Below are 23,382 nucleotides of genomic sequence, written 5' to 3'. Positions count from 1 at the left end.
TTGGCCTTCCATTCTTCTTTCTCCTTCTGTCCTTGTCCAGTTTTGATATCTTCGTTCTTTTCATAGAATGAATTTAGATTCTCTCTCCCCTTTTCTATTCTCCAGAACAGTGATGAGAATCGAAGGATTGGTAGAATTTTTCTGTAAAACTGTCTGGCATGGTAGAGTTTTTTTGATGAAGAGATTGAAAACTACTGTTTCAATTCCTTAATGCTACAGTTTGACATTTGACTTTCTGTTTTTTCTTTCTTGAGTAAGTTTCAGTAAGCTATACTTTTCTAGGAAATTGTCCATTTTCTAGGAAGAAAATGTGTTTTGAACTTTTGGGTGGATATAAACATGCTCTTTTATGGTTTTAAAAATCTAATCTATTTATATCCCCTTTTTATTCTCTACATTGTTTACCTGTGACTTCCCTCTTTTTTTCTTACTCTGCCTTATCAAAAGTACATCTAGTTTATTATTCTTTTCAAAAAACTAGGTTTTCATGTTTATTGTCTGTGGCAGACACTATTCTAGGCAGTAGAGTAAACAAAATGGGTAAAAATTCCTGCCTTCTTTGAAAGTATATCCTAATGTAGAAAAATCAATAAACAATACACTTAATAATAAACTAGTGAATGCCATAGGAGGTTAGAAGGGGATGATTGCTATAAGAGACAATAGATCAGGATGAGGAGGATTGACAGAACTTGGGTCAAAGGCACAGGCAGGTGGCAATTTAAATGAGGTAGTTACCTTTGACAGGCAAAGACTTAAAGGAGAAGATAGGGGATGTCTGTGGGAGGATACTCCAGGCAAAAGGGATGGCCAGTGCAAACACCCTCAGGGGGTCTAGGACTGTATAGTGTGAGAAAAAGCTGGGAAGACACGTGGCCAGAACAGAGGAAGCAGTAGCTGAACAGGCAGAGTGCTCCTGGAGCCTGTGGCTTAGGTGATTCAGGCTTTATTTTTAACATAATAACCTCTTTAAAGACTATCTCCAAATCCAGTCACATTCTGAGGTCCTCAGTGTTAGGACTTTAACATATCAATTTATAGGGGCAACTTGATTTATTTCATAACAATACCCACTTCACCATGGCCTTTAGTCTTTTCTGGTTAATAGTCATGTCCTTTTCTGGCATTGTATCTTTAGACATGAAAACTATTCACAGATTTTGGTTACAAAAGTGATGTGTTTAATAAATTAGTCAGAATAGTGCACTAGCTGATTTATAATAAATGCTTGTAAGTCCCTGTTTCTTTCTTCCTCTCAAGAATACTTTTTTTCCTTCTAAGAACAGATGACCTCACCTTAGATCTTTCTTGTTTTTCTTTTGTTTTTTTGTTTTTTTTTTCCTCTAGGAGATGCACCTCCTACCGCACAGACAAAGTGCACTGACTTCCAGAATGCTAATCTTCTCCAAGGCACCAATCTCAAAGTCCAGTTTCTCCTCTTCACCCCTTTGGATCCCAGCTGTGGGCAGCTAGTGCAGGAAAGTAGTGACATCCAAAACTCTGGGTTCAATGTCACTCTGAGAACCAAACTACTCATCCATGGATTCAGGTGGGAGTAATCAGCCAATAGAAACATTCCAGCTAGGAACTAGAAAGTGACCATAATGCCATAGGAAGTTAGTGGGAGCAAGAGGAAAAATGGATTTACTGACAGTCCCATGTTTCATCTTTTACCTTCTGCTATCTTTGAAGGTGTCTCATATCAACGTAAATACACATTGTTTTGTGCATTCTTGTGGGTCTTGTGCATTACTCCTCCACTCAGTCTTGTCTACAGCTCTCACACAGTAAATAATGTATGATCCCAAACAAGTTGCCCCAGCACATGGAGCCTTGGTTTCCACGTCTGAATAAAAGGGAAGTGGTACAGAGGGTCTCAGTGATCCTTTTCTCCCTGAAGCATGGGTTTTATGATTCATTTCAACCAATGAGGTCATAGGCTTTGTGCAATCAGAGTAACAGCATGGTGTTTTTATCCAAGGGTTTATTTCCTCTTCTTCATTTCTTCCCTAGTTTCACGATTTAAAAACTTCCACTCATGGGTGCTACTTCCATCATCTCCTGAGGTTAACCTTCCTCAGGTGCTAGACACTTCTCTTCTTCAATTTCTTTGATGCCTTATAGTCCAAATTTTGTTGTAACACTGAGTCTCAATTTAACCACCATCCATCCTTCCAATATCTTCTCTCCAGAGCCCAGTGACAAGGCCAGAAACAGAGGAAGTTTGGTGGGAGGAAAGGAGAGAATGCAGTGAAATAATAGTGATATCAAACAACTAGAGATGGGGGCGTCCAATGAAGAGGTGGACACCGAGGCACTGCACAAAGGATCACCGTTTCAGAGTCTCTGGGTTCTTTCTGCTTCTCAAGTCACTGGACTCCAGGGACCCAGCCACTTCCCTCCATAGGCGTTCTTCCTCACTCTTGTGCCAAAGTCTCTCCTCCAGCAAATCTCATATTCAGCCACTCTCTAAGGCTGAGTGTATCCCAACCCAGAGATAGCTAACAGAGCTGGAGAGCTCAGCAGGTTGTTACTCTGTCTGTTCCTAGATCCCCCAAAGCCACGTTCTGTGGCACACACCCAGTTTGGGCTCCTCTGCCCACATGAGCATGCCCTTACTGTTCCCTTACTGTGGGCCACTGAGAAAACTTCTCCCCGTCTCAATCTCTTGGGACAGCTTTATGAAATTTTTTCTACCATTCTCCTTTTCCTAGAAAAGCCTATTATACTGTAAGTTCCAAAAGAATAGAAAATATATCTTATTTTTCTTTCTTTCTTTCTTTTTAGATTTTATTTATTTATTTGTCAGAGAGAGAGTACACGCAGGGGGAGCAGCAGGCAGAGCAGGCAGAGGGAGAGGCAGGCTCCCCACTGAGCAGGGAGCCTGATGTGGAACTCCATCCCAGGACCCTGAGATCATGACCTGAGCCGAAGGCAGAAGCTTAACCTACTGGGCCACCCAGGCGTTCCATTAGTTTTCTTTATTTCTCACAAAGCACCTAACATACTGCCTGGCTCATTGACTTAATGAAAGGATGACTGAATGAACAAGTAAATAAAATCATACCTCAAAGACAGTGCTTATATTATAGAATGATAATTAAAATGGCAAATCATAACTCTAAGGTACAAAGCTATCTTTTCTCCCCCATTAGTAACACAAGCAGTGTCAATGTACATGGTGTGTGTAGTACGCACTGCACAAAGATACCTGACTGGGGGCTGGTGGGGCTGAAATCCCACCTGAGTTCCAGGCCCTGGTATGAGGCTGCATCTACCAGAAACAAAAGGCCCTTTTATAATTTACACAAAGTCTCCATATATACAGGCTGAAGCCTTGGTGACTTTGGGATTAAGCTCTCCTATGCTCAATGTGGTGTAATATTTATTGCCCATTTACCCCCCTTCATTGTTTTGACCTTCACACACACCCCCATTTATTCTGTTAATAGAGAGTGTCATCATTTCCATGACAATGGATATTGACTTAACAGATAATTTTCCCATCCTTTCTTGGCCCTCTGTCTAGGGCTTTAGGTACAAAGCCTTCCTGGATTGATAAATTCATTGGCAGTCTTCTTCGGGCAGCAAATGCTAATGTGATTGCCGTGGACTGGGTTTATGGTTCTACAGGTGTCTACTTCTCAGCCGTGGAAAATGTGGTTAAGCTGGGACTTGAGATCTCCCGTTTCCTCAGAAAACTCCTGGTAGGTGCCGAAGGGCTTGGGGGTGAGTTTGGCTGCTTATGAGGAGACAGAGGACAGAAAAGAGTTATCAACACATGAAGAGGAGCTTTAGGGCAGAAGCAGAGCCACCCAGTAGCTTGTGGGTCTTTCCTTCTAATCTCCACTTTACCATGTACAGTGTTGACTTTGGGCAAGTTGTTGCCCCACTCTGAACCTCTGCTTCTCCTCTGTAGAATGTGCCACTGACGTTAGATATAGAGTCCCTCAAGAGGAAGTGGCCATGGTCATTACTCACACACTTAAGTCACCAAAGAGAAAGTGAGGCAGTCGTTAAGGTGGGGTGTCTAGGAAGAGGGCAAGTCATGAATGGGATGAAAATTCTGCCTTCTTCTCCCAAACCATGTGTGGAGGTATGTCATACCCAGGGTCCTCTGATTCTGAAGCTTCAGGGAAAAGTGTGAGCCCGTGAGGCCAGAGGCTACTGTGACTCACATGCAGTTTCCTGTAAATGCCCTATTCTAGGTGCTGGGTGTGCCAGAGTCTTCAATCCACATTATTGGAGTTAGCCTGGGGGCCCACGTTGGGGGCATGGTGGGACATTTCTACAAAGGCCAATTAGGACGGATCACAGGTAACGTTATTCTCTGCCCATCCTCCCAAGTTTAGAGATAGAGAATGCCCTGGAAATGCCTCTGTTGAGGTGAGCAGAGGAGATCTTTGTTCTTATGATTGAATTATCTATTTTCACTAAAATTTATTTATTGTGGCCCTTTTGCCTGAAACAGTATTGTGTTGTTATTGTGTGATCTCTAATGTCAGTGTAAGAAGCCACACATTTCTTCTGAACCTCAGTTACTACCTCTGTACAATTAGTTGTAATAGCTCATATCTGCTTGGCCCACTGTGGAAATCACCCTTAGACAATTATGCTAAATACTTGCAAAAGCACTGGGGACTTTATGCTTCAGAAGCTACTCTCAATGAATAAGGGACTAGAGCTGTGTGGTAAATACCCCGATCTTTCTGGCTCTTCAGTGGGACAATTCTGAGTCATGTTCTACAAAGTCTCTCAGAAGGGTCCCAGTGGGATAAGACCCAATTGCCCCAAATGAAAAAACATTCATTTTTTCATACTCTAATTTTCCTACCCCCTCACTATACTCTCACTGATCTTCTCCCAAATAAGCTTCTTGGGCTTTAAGTCCTTGTCTCAGGTTCTGTTTTTTGGGAAAGAGAGAAAAAGGCATTCAAACTAAGACACGGGGATAGTAATTTTTACTTCACTGTGTTGTTATGAGGACTAGCACAAGGTCTGGCATCCAGTAACTGCTCCAAAGATTATAGCTGTTGTGATGAGTACATGAGGATCAATATTATTTACATTAGCCCTTACCAAATGACTGATGTTATGAAGCTCATTTCAGAGCCAGAGAAGCTAGGTCATTGAAAGTTGTAGATGACAACGTGGGGTTTCCTGGGAGCAGAGGTCCTGAGCTGTCCTCTTACCCTTGGGTCCTTGCTAGAGGACTCTAGGAACTGACTGGGAAGGGCCCAGAGAGGTGTGTGGTGGGTCCACGAGGGCTGCGGCAGCCAAGAGGAAAGGGCCCCTGACATCAGTTTGTCCCAGCAGGCCTGGACCCCGCTGGACCGGAGTACACCAAAGCCAGCCTGGAGGAGCGCCTGGACCCTGGAGATGCCCTCTTCGTGGAGGCCATCCACACGGATGCTGACAGTGAGTGTGGGGGTGGGTGGACCTCCTAGGGGCAGGAAATGAGCCCAGCAGGGGCTAGGTAGCTGGTATCTGTGTGGTTCCGGGCAGTTTCCCTCCCTCCTGAGCTTTTATTGAAGGGAGGAGTCATCTTGACCTCTGATTAACACTAAACCTTGTGATGAGGCTGTGTGGGGGAGGGCATTGCTGCCTGGCAGGCATCTGGGAAAGTCGTGCTTCTTTTTCAGGGTAAATGTGACTGGCCCCATGCGATTGGGGCATTCCATGTCTGGGGCAGATACTCAGGCCTGTCAGGACTTCCTCCTCCCTAGTGAGGAGCCCAGGCCTTCAGACCAGTGAAGAATAGAATCCTTGCCGCCAACAGTGACAGGCACAGGAAAGACCTACAACCCTAAATACATTATGACCAAATGAAGCTATTCTGACCATCTGGGAAAGGGGTGGGTGGGCATTCTTCCTCATTTCTACCCCTTATGAAATGCCCAAGAAGTGGCCAGGCCTTGTGCTCAGCATGGTGGGTGCAGGAAGAAATAATGCCTATCCCTCACCAGAAGAGTGTGCAGTTCAAGTGAGAAGTGTCCGTGTCTCATTCCTTTGGGTCAGAAGCCTTCTTCTAGCACCTAGCACTCACAGATTCAGAGTTCTGGAAGAAACTCATGCAGTCATATTATTTAACCCTCTTTTCCACATTCATCATCTCACAGATAGGAAAACAAAGCCCACAGGCCTCTGCCTAGCTGTTGGGTTAACCGGTTGATTGTCACGTTTAACCCTTCTGTTTTTAAATTTGCTAAATAGGTGACTTATTAGGTTCCCATTTACCAGAGCAAGGCCTTTCAGTCTTCTTCAAAGTTGGGGGCTCCCTCCTTCTAATGTGATGGGGTGGGGAAGCATTCCATTTTGTCTAACCAATTTTTATTGAGCTATGAGTCAGCACTGAGAATACGGCAGTGTACAGGGCATTGAAGAAGGTCCCACCCACGTGGAAATAGAGACTAATTGAGCAGGCATTCATTCATTACTTCCTTCTATAAATATTAGGTACTCACAATATGACAGGCATGGTGCTGGTATTGGGGATATAGCAGAAAAAAAAAGACAGGTAGAGTCCCTGCTATAGGCTGTAGAACAAACAAGTAAGCAGACATAATTACACACTGTGACTATGATGGTGGAGGAGGGGGAACAGAGCGTGATTTGGGTGGGGGAGTCCCTTTAGGTAGGTTATTGAAGAAAGTCTATCCAAGGTGAGACTTTGGAGGTGAAAATGAACCAGCCCTGGGAAGATCTGGGAAAACATTTGAGGTGGAGAAAAGCAAAGCCTGGATGTAGGTGGGGACAGCAAAGAAAACCACATGGTTAGAGAACAGAGAGTGAGGCAGGAGAAGGGGTCCTGCTCAGGCTGGCCGTGGGGAGGAGTTTACATTTATTCTATAGCTGGTGAGAACAGGGAGGCATTAGGATTTCTTGTAAAGATTATTGAGGCTCCTGGGCAGAGACTTGGCTGCAGGGGACATTAAGGGAGCCTGGAGGTTCATTATAAGGTGTTTGCAGGAGTGGTCTGGGTGGGAGATGGTGGGGGCTTACACAGGGGTTGGGGGAGTAGAGATGTTGAGAAGTAGAAAGATTTGAAATACAGTTTGGAGGTAGAGCTGACCAGACAGGTGTTGGGCTAAGTGTAGGGAATCAGGGAAAGGACAACTTCTAGGTCCTTGGCTAAGCCCTGGATAGATGCCATTAAACGAGTAACATACAACCAATCACTTACAGTAGTGATGTGGGAAGGGGAAAGATGTTACGAAAAGGAAACTTGGGGTCTTTGGCAGATGGCTCAGAACCAGTCTGAGGGTCAGATATGGCCACATTGATGAAATTGGAATTCCAGGGCACAATCTTTCAAATTAGCCAGGTTTCTGCTCCATCAAGACAGCACAAAAATATGAGGGGGACTGTGGAAATGTGGCCCCAAATATATATATCTGTCTGTCTGAACTATTGCTCCAAACAAAATAAGTGCTTGTTTGATAAGGATATTTACTAAACTTATAACATTTGGTGAGTTATCAGAAAATATCAGAGTTATTTTTCTTGATTTATTAGACAAATATGATTATCTTTTCATGGTTTTATTCTTCTTGGCTGCCTTTCAGTGTAGAAAACAGAGGGCATGGTCTGCCCTGTCCTGGCACTGGGGAATGAGGCAGGCACCCAATGAGCACACAGTGTGGGTGGGCTCCCAAAGTCAGAGTTCAGGCTCTGCTGCCAGGGGACCCCCCTGTGGGGCCTGGAAAATATGCCTCTGCAATCCAGAATAATGGGATTCTTCCTCCTTTCAGATCTGGGTATCCGGATTCCTGTTGGACACGTGGACTACTATGTCAATGGAGGCCAAGACCAGCCTGGCTGTCCCACCTTCATTCATGCAGGTCAGAAAGCCAGATGGAATTGGGGTTTGGGTGGAGCCCTAGTGTCCTTTGCTATGCACCATAATGCCTTTCCCTGCACTTACTGAATGCATGTCTTTAGGAGCCCAGGGAATTCTGGTGGAGGAGGGCCCGAAATGAAAAGCTTGCACCATACTTTCACTGGCCTCCCCACTTCTTAGGTCCTGCAGTGATAGATCATCACTCAAGCCAATAAACCCTATTCTTCCTGGGCGCCTTGTTGTGGCATGGTCCACACTAACTACATCTGGTGCAACAGCCTAATTGTGGCAGAAGTAGAAAGACATGCCCAAACCTGGCTAGCTGAAGGATCAACCCACTGTTGACCATTTCCCTAATATTAAATTTGCAGTTCCCCAGAACTGTTTTCAAGATAATTATCTTGAGTACATTCAATGAATATACATTTCTTCCTTTCTAAATACTCAATTGATGCTTGAACAGCATGAGTTTGAACTGCACAGGTCCACTGATACATGGGTTTTTTGATAAATACAGTAGAGTACTATAAATGTACTTTCTCTTCTTTGTGATTTTTAACATTTTCTTTTCTCCAGCTTACTCTACTGTAAGGATACAGTATAGAATACATGTAACATATAAGATATGTGTTAATCAACTGTTTATGTTATCAGTAAGGCTTCCTGTCAACAGTAGGGTATTAATAAATAAGTTTTGGTGGAGTGAAAAATTATACATGGATTTTCAACTGCACGGTGCCCCAACCCCCTTGTTGTTCAGGGTTCAGTTGTATTCTGGAATGTTCTCTTTGAATACATTCTTTTTAGCATAATTTTAAATAACATTGAATTTGTCAAAAGTTAAGGATCAATGGTTGTTTAGTCTTTTTTTATTCTTCTTATGACTATAGTCAACCTATCAGCATTTTTTATGAGAATTTTATCCTGATTTCTGTTTACTATGTTTTTAGTCTTTTCCCGCTTTACCAAATTTTCGACACTTTAAGGACTCTTGATAATCTTATTGAATAACCACTATTCTAATTTACCAAATTTATTGATTTTCCAAAAACACATTTCTTTTCACAATTTATAGATTTTCTAGCATTTTTTAAATCAGATAAGATCTTTTTAGTTTTGATGACCTTTGAATATTTTTGTGGAATTTTAGGTGGCCACTTTTCATTTTTCTTCATAACACAGTTTGAGAAGGGTTTAGTTTGTGTCCCTCAGCTCCCTGTTGCACCTAGAAGGAACTTGCCCGTAGAGTGTTCCAACCATGGGGGAAGGCAAATTAATACAAGCTCAGACTTGGTTGCTGGTCCCAGAGTGGGGGTCCCAAGGTAAAGGGAGAATCTGAAGACCCAGAATCCTGGAGCTGTGGTTCACTATAGACCTCTTAGCCCCGCCAACTCATCCATTGTGAGTTACTTCAAATTTGTATACAGTAAACAACAACAAGAAAACCAAGTTTTTATTAAATTGGGACATTTGGTACATTCAGTGTGTCAGTCATTTGACCAGGTGAGCTTGAAGCACATTGACTTTCAGAGACTTACCGTGAACTGTGGCTGACTCCCTTGATTGTCTCATTGCTAGGCTGGGTATCATGAAGTTGTAAAAAATTGGGTTGTGTAGGTGATGATGAAGGAGGTAAAATATGCAAACAGATACTCATTGTAAGAAGTGGGTCAGGATTACCAATTCCCAGCAAGCTCCCATTTTCCAAAAGAGAGTTTGCGTGATCGTGGAAGATGGATCTCAAATTAAGGAATTTTTAAATAAAGATTTTATTTATTTATTTGACAGAGATCACAAGTAGGCAGAGAGGCAGGGAAAGAGAGAGTGGGAGGCAGGCTCCCTGCTGAGCAGATAGCCCAATTCAGGGCTCAATCCCAGCACCCCGGGATCATGACCTGAGCCGGAGACAGAGGCTTTAACCCACTGAGCCACCCAGGTACCCTTAAGCAATTTTTTTTTTGATCGATTAAGTTTACGTATCTCAGGAAAATTCAAAAGAAGAGGGAGAATATAGTAGCCATGTCTGTTAACATTTCAAAATGTGGCTCAAGAGTTACCATGTATTTATTGCCTGCTGGAATATAAAATTCAATAGAATTACAGTAAGCAGGATGGAGAGATTTTCATTTGTCTTAAACTAAAGACTTGGTTGTATTTTTTTTCCCCCTGTACAGGTTACAGTTACCTAATCTGTGATCACATGAGGGCTGTGCACCTCTACATCAGTGCCCTGGAGAATTCCTGTCCACTCGTGGCCTTTCCCTGTGTCAACTACAAGGCCTTTCTTGCTGGACAATGTCTGGATTGTTTTAACCCTTTTCTACTTTCCTGTCCAAGAATTGGTAAATGCCACCACTTTGACAATTTCGGGAAAGTTCAAGTCTTGCTAGTTGCCACCTCTGTAAGTCCTGATTTCTTATGATCAAGAAGTCTATCCAGCCAGAGTAAGGAAATTCACCAATAAGGTGTTCAGCCTATTCCCACTTGGAAGAAGGCATTTGGCCTTCCACGTCCCACTCCTCACCCTGTATATTGCTGCCTGATGCCATATTTGCTCTGTACACACCTTTTACACACAGCCCCTCATCTGCAAGTCCAGACTCAGGACACTTTAGAAACATTGGTATAGCCCAGAGCTGCTGCCCCTACTCCAAGACCAGATGCTTGCCATAGGTCTTTCTAGCTAGGCAAGTCATTCTCCAACACCTGATGGACTCTAAATCAAGGTGTTATGGGGAGCCCTCAAGAATGGCACCCATGGCCCACTTTAGAGGCTTGAGGCTGTGGTGGCCACGGGCCAGCTGGAGGACTGTCTCATTGCTGGTCGGATTGGGCACATTCCTGGATCCAGGCCAGTCTGGGGAGAAGGGCTTGGAAAAGGTGGAGGGATCTGGCTTCAACTCACCTTCCACAGGTCATTGCTGAGAATATCCTAGGGTTTTCCAAGATGAAGGATTTCAGGAAGAACTCTGGGCAGTGCAAATGGCTCCTGCCCCTCCCTCATTTTCTCACTTCTCACCCCTGGCTGCCACTCGGAGCTGCAGCAGCCTGTCATTCCTTCTATCAATGAAACGGATACCAGCCAGACAAAATGTTAAAGGAGATGTAGCTTCCCACAATAAAGCAAATCAACGTTACTTCCAACTCAGTGGGCATATGCCACAGTTTCCCCCAGATGTGATGGGCCTGCTGATATAAACAGCCACCTCACACTGTCGGCCAGCATCACCTCTTGCTACACTTTCCGTGGCCGTGAACACCCCAGGGAAACGTGAACTACTTGAACTAATTGAACTGACTACTTGAATTTCCAAGAATATTTCTTTTCTTCACCCTGTGTGTCTTTGTCCAAACTGTACTCTCTGCTTGGAATGCCCTTCCCTAACTTGTCAACCACTATTCTTCAGGTCAAACACTTTCCTGTGCTTTGTCTGCACAGGGTATAAATGCCGTCAAAACAATTGCCTTATAGATTATTTTGAAATCGGAGACATAATTTTAAATTTCTGTTAAATATCTCTTGAATGGGCCAGATGATTTGAAGAATGTACTTCCTGTTTGTGTGTTTACCCTTGGCTGGACTGGGTTGCAGGTACCCTGGGACTCGCCGTAGGGCATGGCATAGAATGAGCATACAGTGGCCTTGTTTGCAGAATGAACGAGTGCATGAAGGAATCCAAACGTGGTTGGGTGCCATGGGACAGTGCAATGGCCTCCTCAGGGTTCTGCTGTCTTTGTCTTTGCCTCTCTACTTCCAGGGCTCGTGGAACAAAGTGGTGTCAAGATAGAGCCTCTTCCTAAGGAAGTGAAAGTCTTCCTCCTGACCACTGCCCAGGCTCCGTACTGTGGTAAGTTGGGGGAAAGACATGTAGCTCAGTGGTGGCCGAGGTGGGGGGTGAAAGACTGGGGCAAAGAGGTCTAGGAGGGGTGGGGGGGCAGCAGCGACTGGTCTTAGATCCTGAACTTTCAGAGCTGGTCCAACCCATTGCTCTGCTTCAGATGAAGACTTAAGGACATGTTACTGTCTATATACTTCTCCTAGCTCCTCCTGTCTTCCTCCAGTGTGGGTTCTCTGCAGTATGGTATCTGGAAGGCCCCCAGACCCCTCCGTCCTGCATACTTTTTTGCTACCTCCTTGGTGTCCACGTTATGCATCTCCCACCCTGGCAGCCCTCCCAGGTCAGGGTCTCTGAAGAATATTAAACCTTGTCCTCTGCCCTCCTTCCCATACATGTGCCTATTCCAGTTCTTCCCTGTTGCTTCTAACCATGGCAGTTCACTGAAGCGCAGATGCTGGTAAAAGATGTTCAATGTGAGAGGAAAGTGTGTCTAAGAATCTATGAAATCCAGCCCAGGCTGGAGCATCATTTTTCCCTGTGCTATTTGCATCTTAAGTAGAAGGACTATACTTCCTTTTTTAGGCTGTTATCTGGGATCTTGTCTGGTTTATTGTAGGTACAGGACAAAACTATGCTGGTTAGGATGATAAATTATATGGCCATGCTAATTCTAACTGATTTGGGGGTCAGCTTTTGTCTGGTTGCTGGAGGGATCTTTATGGCCATTCCTTCCCTGTACTGAACTTCTGGTGCCATGTGATGTGGGGCCTGAAGCTCAGACTGTGGTCACAAACTTGCATTTGAATCTCAGCTTCTGTGCTTGCCAGACATGTGATCAGGAGATAGGACTTAACCTTTATGAACCTCTACATTTGTGTGTAGAAAATGAGAGCAGTAACATACCTACTTCAAAGAATCAGCTGTGAGGATAAAATAAACTAGCATACAGGAAGTTGCTAGCACAGTGACGGGGAACTTGATAAGTAATATGATCCCTTTCCCTTTATCAGTCAGAATCGGAGGATACTAGATGGGGGTGCTTATCATGCTAGAGAGAATTCCTGGAACAGGTGGGCTACAAAAGTCCACGATGGACTTCTCACATATATCCACTCACCTGACAACACAACTCTGAGTAAGGTGTGAGGAAGGAGAGGCTCTGAGAGGTGAAGCCTCTGCCCAAGGCTACACAGTGGGGTGGAAAAGGCAGAATTCAACTCCGGGTCCTCTGGTTCCCAAATCTATTCTCTTTCCTTGCTACCACCCGCTTCCGCACTGGCCTCTGCTCTGCTTCTGAGAGCCAGTCGGTGTCAATGACATAAGCTTTGACAGCCCCAGGATCCAAGCTGTCTGGGAGGGTGGGGATACCACAGAGACGCCCAGGCTGCCACAGAGAGGGAGACAGTCATCTCCTACACATGAGTGGGCTTCCTAAAACTCTGGGGAGGAGGGGAGAGGAGGGTGAGTGCTACATTTTATGAGATCTTATTTAGTATAAGAGACATCTTTTTCAGTTCTTTCAAAATCACAACACCAAGATAATGTCAGCAAGCAGGGAGGAGTGGGATGTTCTAGCATTACAAGTAATAACAAAAATTAACATGTATCGAATGCTTCCTAGTCACAGGCACTGTGTAAGGACTTTGTAGATATTATCTCATTTAATTCTCATTCAGAACTATTTTTATGACCCCCAGTTTACAATGAGGATCTGGGACAGCAGGTAATCTGCTGCTAAGAGGCAGATCTCAGATTCCTGCCCTGCTGCTCTCTGGGGCTTGGTGTGCATTGGGCACCACTGACCTCTGGCCTGGGCATCTGCTCTGCTTTGGTTTCCCAGTGCATCACAGCCTCGTGGAGTTTTACTTGCAGGAGCCAAGGAACAAGGACACCCTCATCTCTGTCACCTTCCTGAGCAGCAATATTACTTCCTTGGTCAAGATCACCATGTACGTAAGTGTCCCTGCTCACTCACACACACACACACCCCTCCCATGACAGCCCTGTGTGCTTACTGGGGATGGCCCGAGCCCATCAGTCTAGAGGTGGGGTGAGGGCAGTACCTACGACAGATGCACCCACAGACACATGCTGGGAACTGTCCCAGGTTCAGGATCAGTAGTGAATCCAAGGATGGTGTATTTAGATAATACCAGAGGAGGCCGGTGAGAGAAGTAATGGGATGTCTTCAGGGCTAGTAAGAACATGAGAGTTGGGTCCCTGATAGGAAACATTAGTCATGTAAATCCAGGAAGGGGGTATCAGTGATGTCAGCAAGTAGGAGGACCTCAGCCACTAGCCCAGGGAGGGCTGACCAGAGCCTGAGAATTGTAGATATTATCTACAATAGATACTCCTGGAAAGTGGGTGTGGTACTGGGTGAGTTCCTAGAACTGAATCGCAGGCAGAGGGTCAGTTAGCAAGTGAGTAGGAGGAGAGCAGGGCTTGAGGCCATGTGGCTAATCCTTAGAACCAGGCTGAGCATTTCCTTCCCTTGGGGGCACATTTGGGTCTACCAGCTGGCAGATGTTATCTTGACGCTAACAGGAGTCATCTTGAGGTGGGAAGATAGAGAACTTCAACTATAGGGAGGCTCAAGGCCGGCAAGGGAGATGAACCCAGCAGCAGACGTGCTTGTCTCTTTAAAAAGCAACTGGTCATGGGGCACCATCCTGCCCTGGGCCTGAGGGGTGGGTCATGTGGGGCAGGTGTCTTTATGATAATCACCTGTGACCATCAAAGAATAACCACTCCTAAAAAGTAAGCAAGCCACTGAAGGTGTTTTCAAGAGAGATGTTAAAAGGATTTAAGTTTCCTGGCTAGCTTTCTATAAAAGTCCAGCCCTAGAGGCCCTCGTTGGCAACCCTGTGGACCCCTCTCACTCTTGAGAGCTTTTTCTGTATCTTCACTTAATAAACTTCTATTGCTTGTGGGGCCTGGGTGGCTCAGTCGTTAAACATCTGCCTTCAGCTCAAGTCATGATCCCAGGGCCCTGGGATTGAGCCCCGCATCAGGCTCCCTGCTCAGTAGGCAGGAAGCCTGCTTCTCCCTCTCCCACTCCCCTTGCTTGTGTTCCCTCTCTCACTGTGTCTTTCTCTGTCAAACAAGCAAACAAACAAAAAACCCCAAAACAAAAAAACCAAAACTTTAAATAAACTTCTATCTCTTTACTAAAAATAAGATAAGATAAAATAAAAATAATGATAAAAAGCAACTGGTTAGTTAATCATAAGCCAGCAGGAACCAGTCTAATGAGAGGTTGCTGTCTCAGGCAGGGTCCAGTCCAGAAACCAGAGCCCAAGCCCGGAGTCCAAGAGAAGGAATCGAACCCAGGGAATTAATTACAAATGTGTAAGGAGAGCTGAAAACCCAAAAGGTTAGTGGGGAGGCAGTGCAGGGATCAGCAACAGGGAAGGGGCCAATGGCCTGTGGGGTTGTAGGAACAGAGCCCTGGTGGTGGTTGTGGTGGTCATGGTGTTGGTAGAGTGCCAGCTGGATCCACCGAGGGAGGGGGCTGCGTGGTGGGAGCCGGGAAATACAGCCCCTCTGGAATCACAGTCCGAAGTGGTCTCCCCACTAAGTGTGCCTCCTGCAAGTTAGACCTCGCTGGGACCTGCCGGCACGGGAGCCTGAGACGGACGTGTGGGTTGCGAGGGGCGGGATGAAGCACGAACATGCAAACACAGGAATAAGTAGTGCATGTGCACGGATGTGTCCAATTGTCCACAGTGGTGGGTGTTAGGAGAACAGATAAGACAGAGCCAGACCAAGGCTGAGAAGGTGACGTTTGAGTAGTAATTCGCAGGAGTTACCCAATGGAGGGTTGGTGAGAATGCAGCCCAGGAGCAGGAGCGGAGAGCAGGGGGGAAGCACTGGGAGAGAAGGCTGGGGCGGGGGCGCAGCTCAGGGCCAGACCGTGCGAGGTTTGAAGGACCGGTTAGGGATTTTGGTTTTTATCTCGAGAGCAGTTTGGGAGCCAATGGGACTTTGAAGCAGAAAAGTGACTGGATCGGATTGGAATCGAAAGATTCCTCAGGCTGCAGCGTTAGACATTAATTGTACTAGCAGGAGATAGCAGGAGATACGAATTTCCGCCCAGAGGAGCACACTTCTGGACTCCCATACACCCTGCCACCAGCCAGGGCTCCGGCTCACACAGGCCACAGAGAGAGAGGGAGGGTGGGCAGGCAGGATCCTAACACAGACCTTCATGTGCCCACCTAAGTCTTGCAGATAATAGCTGAATAATTTTCAGTAGATCAGTCTGAGGTCGTGTTATTTCCACCAGGTGTTTTCATTGCTTCTCCTGTGCTTTGGTAGATGAGATGACGCTAGCAGGAGTCAACACAATGACACACAACTGGCCTCTGGTGAGAATCACCAGAAGAGCAATAAACCCCACTGACCCCTCCCCACCCAAGCCCCGCCCCAGGCCAATTACTGCTGAGTCTCTGGATGTAGCCTCAACCACTACACTTTTAATTAAAGGATTTTTTTAAAAGAATGTATTTATTTATTTGACAGAGATCACAAGTAGGCGGGAGTGGAGGCAGGCTCCCTGCTGAGCAGAGCCCCATCCCAGGACGCTGGGATCATGACCTGAGCCACCCAGGCACCCCTCAACCGCTACACTTTTTAAAAAGCCCCCCAAGGGACGCCTGGGTGGCTCAGTTGGTGGCTGCCTTTGGCTCAGGTCATGATCCCAGCGTCCTGGGATCGAGTCCCACATCGGGCTCCTTACTCGGCAGGGAGCCTGCTTCTCCCTCTGCCTCTAGCCTACCACTCTGTCTGCCTGTGCTTGTGCTCTATATCTCTCTCTAACAAATAAATAAAAATCTTTAAAAAAAAAAAAAAAAGGCCCCCAAGTGATTGGAAGGGACGTCCACAGATTATTTCTTCCTTCTCCCCAAAGCTATTTTTGTTTTACTCTTTTGTAGAAGACTCAAAACGTGGCTATCTTTAATTCCTTGGTTTTTGTTTTTGTTTTCCTTTTTGCAGAATAGAAATCGAAAAAAAGGAGGGGGGTTTATGTGTGGTCTTTCCCTACTTTCTATAGCTTTGTGAACCCCCAGGATTTCCTTCTAATTAGAAAATTTACCCAAATCAAGTCCTTAGGTTGCAGAAAAAATAAAAATCAGACCTGAGAGAAACCTAGTGACCCTCAGAGAAGTAAGAGAACTCGGGTTTATTTTACTCTGGCAGACCCAGACTGCTCACTCTGGAGATTCTGGGCCCCGGGGAAGCAGGGTTATAGAGCTTTTTATAGGGGAGTGCAGGGGTTCGGGTTCCAAGGGCTGGGGGCGGGGGGAGCTGCTTTAAATGGGAACAGTGCAGGGAGCCTGTGGCGGGATGCCTGTTTATAAAAGCAGAAAGGGCTGGTTATCTCTTGCTCTACCCCCAGAGATAGTAACTTTCTATCTGCTGGCCTTCTGGGCCTGGACCTGCTCTGGGTAATTTTCCTCTTCAAGGTCACTCACAGCATCCTTCATACCCTGCTAGTTTGTAACTAGCTGCTGTAATCCATGCAGCTTCTTAAAAGGAAATATCTTATTTTGTCCCCCCTCTGACATATTCCAAAACACTTCTTAAATTAAAAAACAAAAACAAAAACAAACCAGGAACAGCTTTTAAAGTCATATAGATTCTTCCTCAAAAGAAAAAAACAAATTATATGACTAACCTGGGGTTAAAAAGGACACGAAGAAGACATTTTCTCACTCCAAGAAGCCAGAAAGGAAAGAGAAACCATGTGGTTGAGCCATGTACCCCTGTTCGATGATCCCCAACGCCCCCTGCTCTCCTCATCTTTCTACAGGCCCCACTGCTTCTGAGCCTGGAGAGGCTGTGGGCTCGACACAGGAGGCAAGTGCCTTCTCTGCACCCCAGGGTTTTGCTCAGTTTGGTGGAATCCCAGCAGGCTTCCTTGCTCCACACCCGAATCTTGTCTTTGTCACCTCTCTAGATTGGTCACTTCATACTCTTTCCATCTTGGGCCAAGAGAGACCTGAATTTTGCTTTCACTCTGGGTCACTTAGGTTGCAGTCGAGGCATACCTAACCCTGTGGGTCAGGCTCATGGCTAGAGTGTGGGGGAGCCGGAGATTAGACACAGGGCGTGTGACTCCAAAGCCACACAGTTGGCAGGAGACAAATCCTGGGTACCACGCCAGCTCTGTCTGGTTTCAAGATCCGTTTTTTGTTTGTTTGTTTGTTCCCATCCACACATCCAAGCTCCGCCTAGTTCACACAAAATTTATGGAGCTTAATGCCCTAAAAGAAGGCTGTACTTCTAGTAGGTAGATCTGAAAGTGAAGATCTTCTCCAATTTGGAATCTAAGAACACAGACTTTTTTTCCAGATATGAAAATCCAAGAGCTACTATTTTGCTGTCATGTCCACTTGTTTGCTTTCAAAAATCAACAACTATTTTCTGAACTATGTTAAAGCTGTGAGTATATGCACAGGGGGCTGGTGAGTATGATACAAGGGATTTTTTTTTTTTTTTAAGATTTTATTTATTTATTTGAGAGATCACAAGTAGGCAGAGAGGCAGTCAGAGAGAGAGGAGAGAGGAGGAAGCAGGCTCCCTGGCTGAGCAGAGAGCCCGATGTGAGGCTCAATCCTAGGACCCTGAGATCATGACCTTAGCTGAAGGAAGAGGCTTTAACCCACTGAGCCACCCAGGCGCAGGGATTTTGATCCCCACCATCAAGGAGTTCTTTTGTGCATGACAGCTGAACAACACTACTAGCAGGAGCCAAGGGGGAAGCAAAGGCCAAATGTGCTTGGGTAGCTTAATTTCCCTTTCCCTTGCAGACCTAGACAGGAACTCCAGGGGAAAGGAGTAATAGCTCATGCCAACCCTCAGTGCCAGATAAACCAAGTGAAACTCAAGTTTCATTCTTCCCACCGAGTTTGGAGAAAAGACCGGACTACCATTGTTGGGAAGTTCTGCACTGCTCCTTTGCCGGTCAATGACAAGTAAGCCCCAAATCTACCCCAACCCATCCCTCCCCACCCCACTCCACCCTACCCCACTCCGGTACACCCATAGGACCAATACTGACCTTAGATGTGACATTTGTTGAGGTGCAATCTCATCACAGTGGTTAGCTTCCTCAATGAAGAGATGACAAAGACCCAGCATTTTCTTGAATTTACTATGAGGCCATCTTGGGTTGGAGGTGTTAGAAAGCCAAAGAGGGTGGAGAATAGCTGGGGTGGGGGTGAGGAACAGAGAGATAGCGCACACCCCTTCACCACTTTATCCATAGCCAGATACTCCCTGGATTCTCCCAGACTTAATTGTTTTCTTTAACTCTTTAAAAAAATAATTTACATTATTTTTAAGTTTATAATTCAGTAGTATTAAGTACATCCATACTGTTGTGCAACAATTATCACTTTCAACTTCCCATTCCCACTTCAATATAAGAAACTTCATTTTATCTGATATATAGCTGGATAACTTTATATATAAATATAGAACCTATTTTGTATATGTCTTATTTAGTTTCTATGTATGATTTTATTGGAACAAAGATTTCTTTTCTTTTTTAAGATTTTATTTATTTATTTGACAGACAGATATCACAAGTAGGCAGAGAGGCAGGCAGAGAGAGAGGCCCCTCCTGTGCCTCTAGCAGGGATTGATACTGTTCTTACCACCTGTGGGCACACGGAGGACAGGAGTAGTAGACTCCTATAATGGATGATCGTAGACTTCCTTCATCTGACATTATGGGTTCACAAGAGCGCACGACTCCTAGCCCCCTCTCCTGACTAATCACGAGCCTGCCCTGAGGGTATATACCTTCTTGTTGCTCTTCTTTTACAGCAAGAAGATTGTCTGCTTACCTGAGCCAGTGACCTTACAAGCAAGTGTGACTGTTTCTTTTGACCTGAAAATAACATGTGTGTAGTATAAGCCTGGACGAGATACATCCCCCTGGATTTCAGAGGAGGTTGGGGAGCTATGTTCAACTTATTCTAGGCCATTACTACTATAAGAAAGGCAAAATTTTGGGGTTTTTTCCCCATATTAACCACTTTAGAGGGGACAGATAGCTCATCTAGTGGAGCCTTGTCTCTATTAGCAATTTGAACAGCCTTACACAAATACCATTTCAGCTTTTTCTATTCATATTTAACTGCAATTGCCCCATATCCTTGAACATCTGTATCTAGGATTCAATAAAACATTCAAAAATGCTTTTTTAAAAAAATAATAAACTACCATGGAATATCTGAATGATTTGTTTTATTAGAATGGAATTCTGTTATGTACAAAAATGACTGTCGATAGGATTGGATTGGAGAAAATAATGGATACTGAATTCTCTGTACTAAAATAGCAATTGAAAAGAAGTTCTTGGAAAAAGAGAGGGGAGGGAAGGCAGGGAGGATCTTCCATCTGGAAGATCCCTTACCATTGCCTCCTCTGGGTATCTGGAAGGTTTTGGGGATCAGAGAGATCTTTTGAGAATAGAAGTGGATTTTCTTTGGGTCGGTGTTTCCCCAACTTTGTTATAAGTTACCTCGCATCAGCATAGTCCAGCAAGAAACAGATGATGTGCTCAAATTGGGTAATTTGCGGAGAATTTAATAACAAGACTGTTGACAAAGGTGTTGGTAGGAAGTGGAAGGACCACAAAGGATAGCGCGGCTCCCTGGGGCCAGGGGCCCTGGCAGCTGCTACTGTGCTAGGTCTGAAGAGGCAAGAGGGAAAAGCACCGGAATCCCGAGACTGAGAGGGGCTCTTTTTTTTTTTTTTTTTAAGATTTTATTTATTTATTTGACAGACAGAGATCACAAGTAGGCAGAGAGGCAGGCAGAGAGAGAGGAGGAAGCAGGGTCCCCGCTGGGCAGGAAGCCCGATGTGGGGCTCGATCCCAGGACCCTGAGATCATGACCTGAGCTGAAGGCAGAGGCCCTAACCCACTGAGCCACTCAGGCACCCCTGAGAGGAGCTCTTGACCTTCAGCCAAGGGACACAGTCACGGGGCAGCAGTCCTTCAGGGAGGGGACCTACTTGTGCCCCCCATTGAATGACACCATCCAGAAGCCAGAAAGTAAGAGGCATGCTGTTGTGAGCCAGGGGGTAGAGCAGGACAGGGAGGGCTGGAGAGTGGCTGCGCTAGGGGTGAGGAACTGAAATAACGCATGTTATGAAATAACCCCTTCACCACTCTCTCCATAGCCAGGTACTCCCTGAATTCTTCTAGACTTAATCGTTTTCTTTAACTCTTTAAAACATCATTTTAATCATTTTTAAGTGTATAGTTCAGTAGTCTTTTTTTTTTTTAAAGATTTTATTTATTTATTTGACAGAGAGAAATTACAAGTACACTGAGAGGCAGGCAGAGAGAGAGAGAGAAGGAAGCAGGCTCCCTGCTGAGCAGAGAGCCCGATGCGGGACTCGATCCCAGGACCCTGACATCATGACCTGAGCCGAAGGCAGCGGCTTAACCCACTGAGCCACCCAGGCACCCCTATAGTTCAGTAGTCTTAAGTACATCCATACTGTTGTACAACCATTAACCACTTTCCATCTCCCGAACTTTTTCATCTTCCCTAGCTGAAACTGTATCCCCATTAAACAGCTGCTCATTGCCTCTCCCCACAGCCCCAAGTAATCACTATTCTACTTTCTGTCTTTGTGATTTCTACCCTTCTAGAATACCTCATACAATTACACAGTATTTGCCCTTTTGTATCTGGCTTACTTCACTTGGCATAATGTTTTCAAGGTTCACCCATGTTATAGCATGTGTCAGAATTTCCTTCCTTTTCAAGGGTGAATAATATTCCATTGTATGTACAGTCCACATTTAGTTTATGGATTCATCCCTCCATGGACACTTGGGTTACTCCATGTTTTGGCTATTGTGAATAATGTGGCTGTGAACATAGGCATGCAAATATCTGTTCAAGACTTTAAAAAGAACCTAAATAAATGTGCTTTGAAAGAAACTGCTACTTGCTGACTCATGCACCATAGTAAAGGCAGGAAAATGACATAACCCACAGGCTGCAAATGCTTTCCTTGAGCCGACTGCCTCCCCAGACTAGAGAGCTCAGGCCTTTCTCCGGGCTGCAGAAATGCAGCGAGAAGATAGGGGATGCGCTGTGAATACTAACCTACCTGCTTTATTTTCCGCACCGTCCACCATGGTCAGTAGGACCAATAACATGTCTGAAGAAACTTTCCCCAATATACAGGTTTAGAGTTCATTTTTATTTTTCAAAATCTAAAATCCCTCTTCCTTTTACTTCCACCCTCCTTCACCCAGGATCCAGGCAAGAACCTCCCTGGAGACAGGCCCACCCCACCTGGAGCTGTGTTAAGGCTGCACTTCCTGTTCCTTGCAGCTCATTTGCCATCTTGGGAGATACTGCGTAGCACATAGCGCTTCCTTGGCTTTTCCTACAGCTTATCGATTTGAAGTGTGTGCAAATTATGCTTCTACGATCAGAATTGCATTACGTGATGCTGATTGGGATTACACGGACCTGACCTGTTTTTCCTTGTCCTCATACTTTCAGTTTTGCTTTTGGACACACTCTTGTGTCACTTTGCTAATAGCTTCATACGTTAAAGTGCCATTAGACTCTCCCACATTTGATTTTCCTGCCCATGGGAAACTTTAGGTCATCACCTTAAATGAATAACCAGTTTCCCTTATCACAAGTTAATACAATGAGAACATAATGTTTAAAATTTCAAGAGACTGTGGCTTGCTGAAGGCTCTACACTCCAGGCCTGTCTTTTTCTTTTTAAAAAGAGAAGATCAGGGGTGCCTGGGTGGCTCAGTTCGTTAAGCGGCTACCTTCAGCTCAGATCATGATCCCAAGGTTCTGGGATCGAGCCCCACATCAGGTTCCCTGCTCAGTGGAGAACCTGTTTCTCCCTCTCTCTCTGCCTACTTGTGTTCTACCTATCTGTCAAGTAAATAAATAAAATCTTTTAAAAATAAATAAATAAAAAATAAAGAGAAGATCGGTAAATACAAGAGAAATGTCAAAACCAGACTAAGGCCAGAGACTTTCTTCTGTATGTAATCAGCGAACTGATAGAAAAAGAAAACAGAAATAGCCATCTCACCATGAAATTTAATGTTATTTAAAGCCAGGTCTATGTGCTACCTTAAACCACCTTGCCCAGCAGCCCACACTTCTGGAAACCCGGCTTTAAGTAGGTGGGGCATGTGTGGATGAAGGGAGAGGTAACAGGGGATTCTGCTTGATAGCAAGGCAAGGGTGTGGGTCTTACCTCCACACCCACGTCGGTCACAACCTCTTTGAAAATCTTTTCAAGGACAGAGACTATTACAGAAGTAATTCACTTCAGTAGTCAGCTTGTGCCCTTATGTGGTACTACAAACATGCTTTCCAGACTCTTCTTCTCTCTGGTCACCCTACCCTGAATATGTTTAGTTTGTGCCATAATTCCAGGACTAGGCTCGATATCATAGCCCTTCCTCCCACAGAATACACCAGGAGTACATTTTCACATGTTCCTCATTATAATCCTCCAGTAATTCAGCCCAAGAGTCACTTGAGGGAAACTATAGAGTCTATATTTTTATGGTCTATATTCTTATTTTATATTTTTAAAGAGTCTATATTCTATTGTATCCAGCTGACTTGCTTTCATGTGGAGTAGATTTTTTGAACCTGAATGAACTATTCATATAACCTAATT

The 23,382-nt window shown here is 45.0% G+C and overlaps 1 protein-coding gene across 9 annotated transcripts in view; it reads left to right on the top strand.

Moving 5' to 3' along the window:
* Positions 1-22,636, top strand: part of PLA1A (phospholipase A1 member A) — a 28,714-nt gene extending 6,078 nt beyond the window's left edge. Inside the window, exons 2-11 of one of the 9 annotated variants that reach the window (XM_059391876.1) lie at positions 1,348-1,549; positions 3,530-3,707; positions 4,209-4,317; positions 5,317-5,418; positions 7,752-7,841; positions 10,015-10,182; positions 11,599-11,688; positions 13,520-13,628; positions 18,495-18,659; positions 19,516-19,929. In XM_059391876.1, coding sequence (XP_059247859.1) covers positions 1,348-1,549; positions 3,530-3,707; positions 4,209-4,317; positions 5,317-5,418; positions 7,752-7,841; positions 10,015-10,182; positions 11,599-11,688; positions 13,520-13,628; positions 18,495-18,659; positions 19,516-19,600 — 1,298 coding nt within the window. In that variant the 3' untranslated portion in view covers positions 19,601-19,929. Of the gene's footprint in view, positions 1-1,347; positions 1,550-3,529; positions 3,708-4,208; positions 4,318-5,316; positions 5,419-7,751; positions 7,842-10,014; positions 10,183-11,598; positions 11,689-13,519; positions 13,633-14,950; positions 15,056-15,967; positions 16,108-18,494; positions 18,660-19,515; positions 19,930-21,970 lie in introns of those variants that run through there. The other 8 variants (XM_059391881.1, XM_059391878.1, XM_059391882.1 and 5 more) reach the window with 8 other exon arrangements.
* The last annotated feature ends 746 nt before the right edge of the window (positions 22,637-23,382 follow it).

This window comes from Mustela nigripes, chromosome 2 (genome assembly GCF_022355385.1).
Source record: "Mustela nigripes isolate SB6536 chromosome 2, MUSNIG.SB6536, whole genome shotgun sequence".
In the NCBI taxonomy this organism is placed as follows: Eukaryota; Metazoa; Chordata; class Mammalia; order Carnivora; family Mustelidae; genus Mustela; species Mustela nigripes.
Note: the sequence above shows the minus strand (reverse complement) of the source record. Positions and strands in the feature narration are given on the sequence as shown.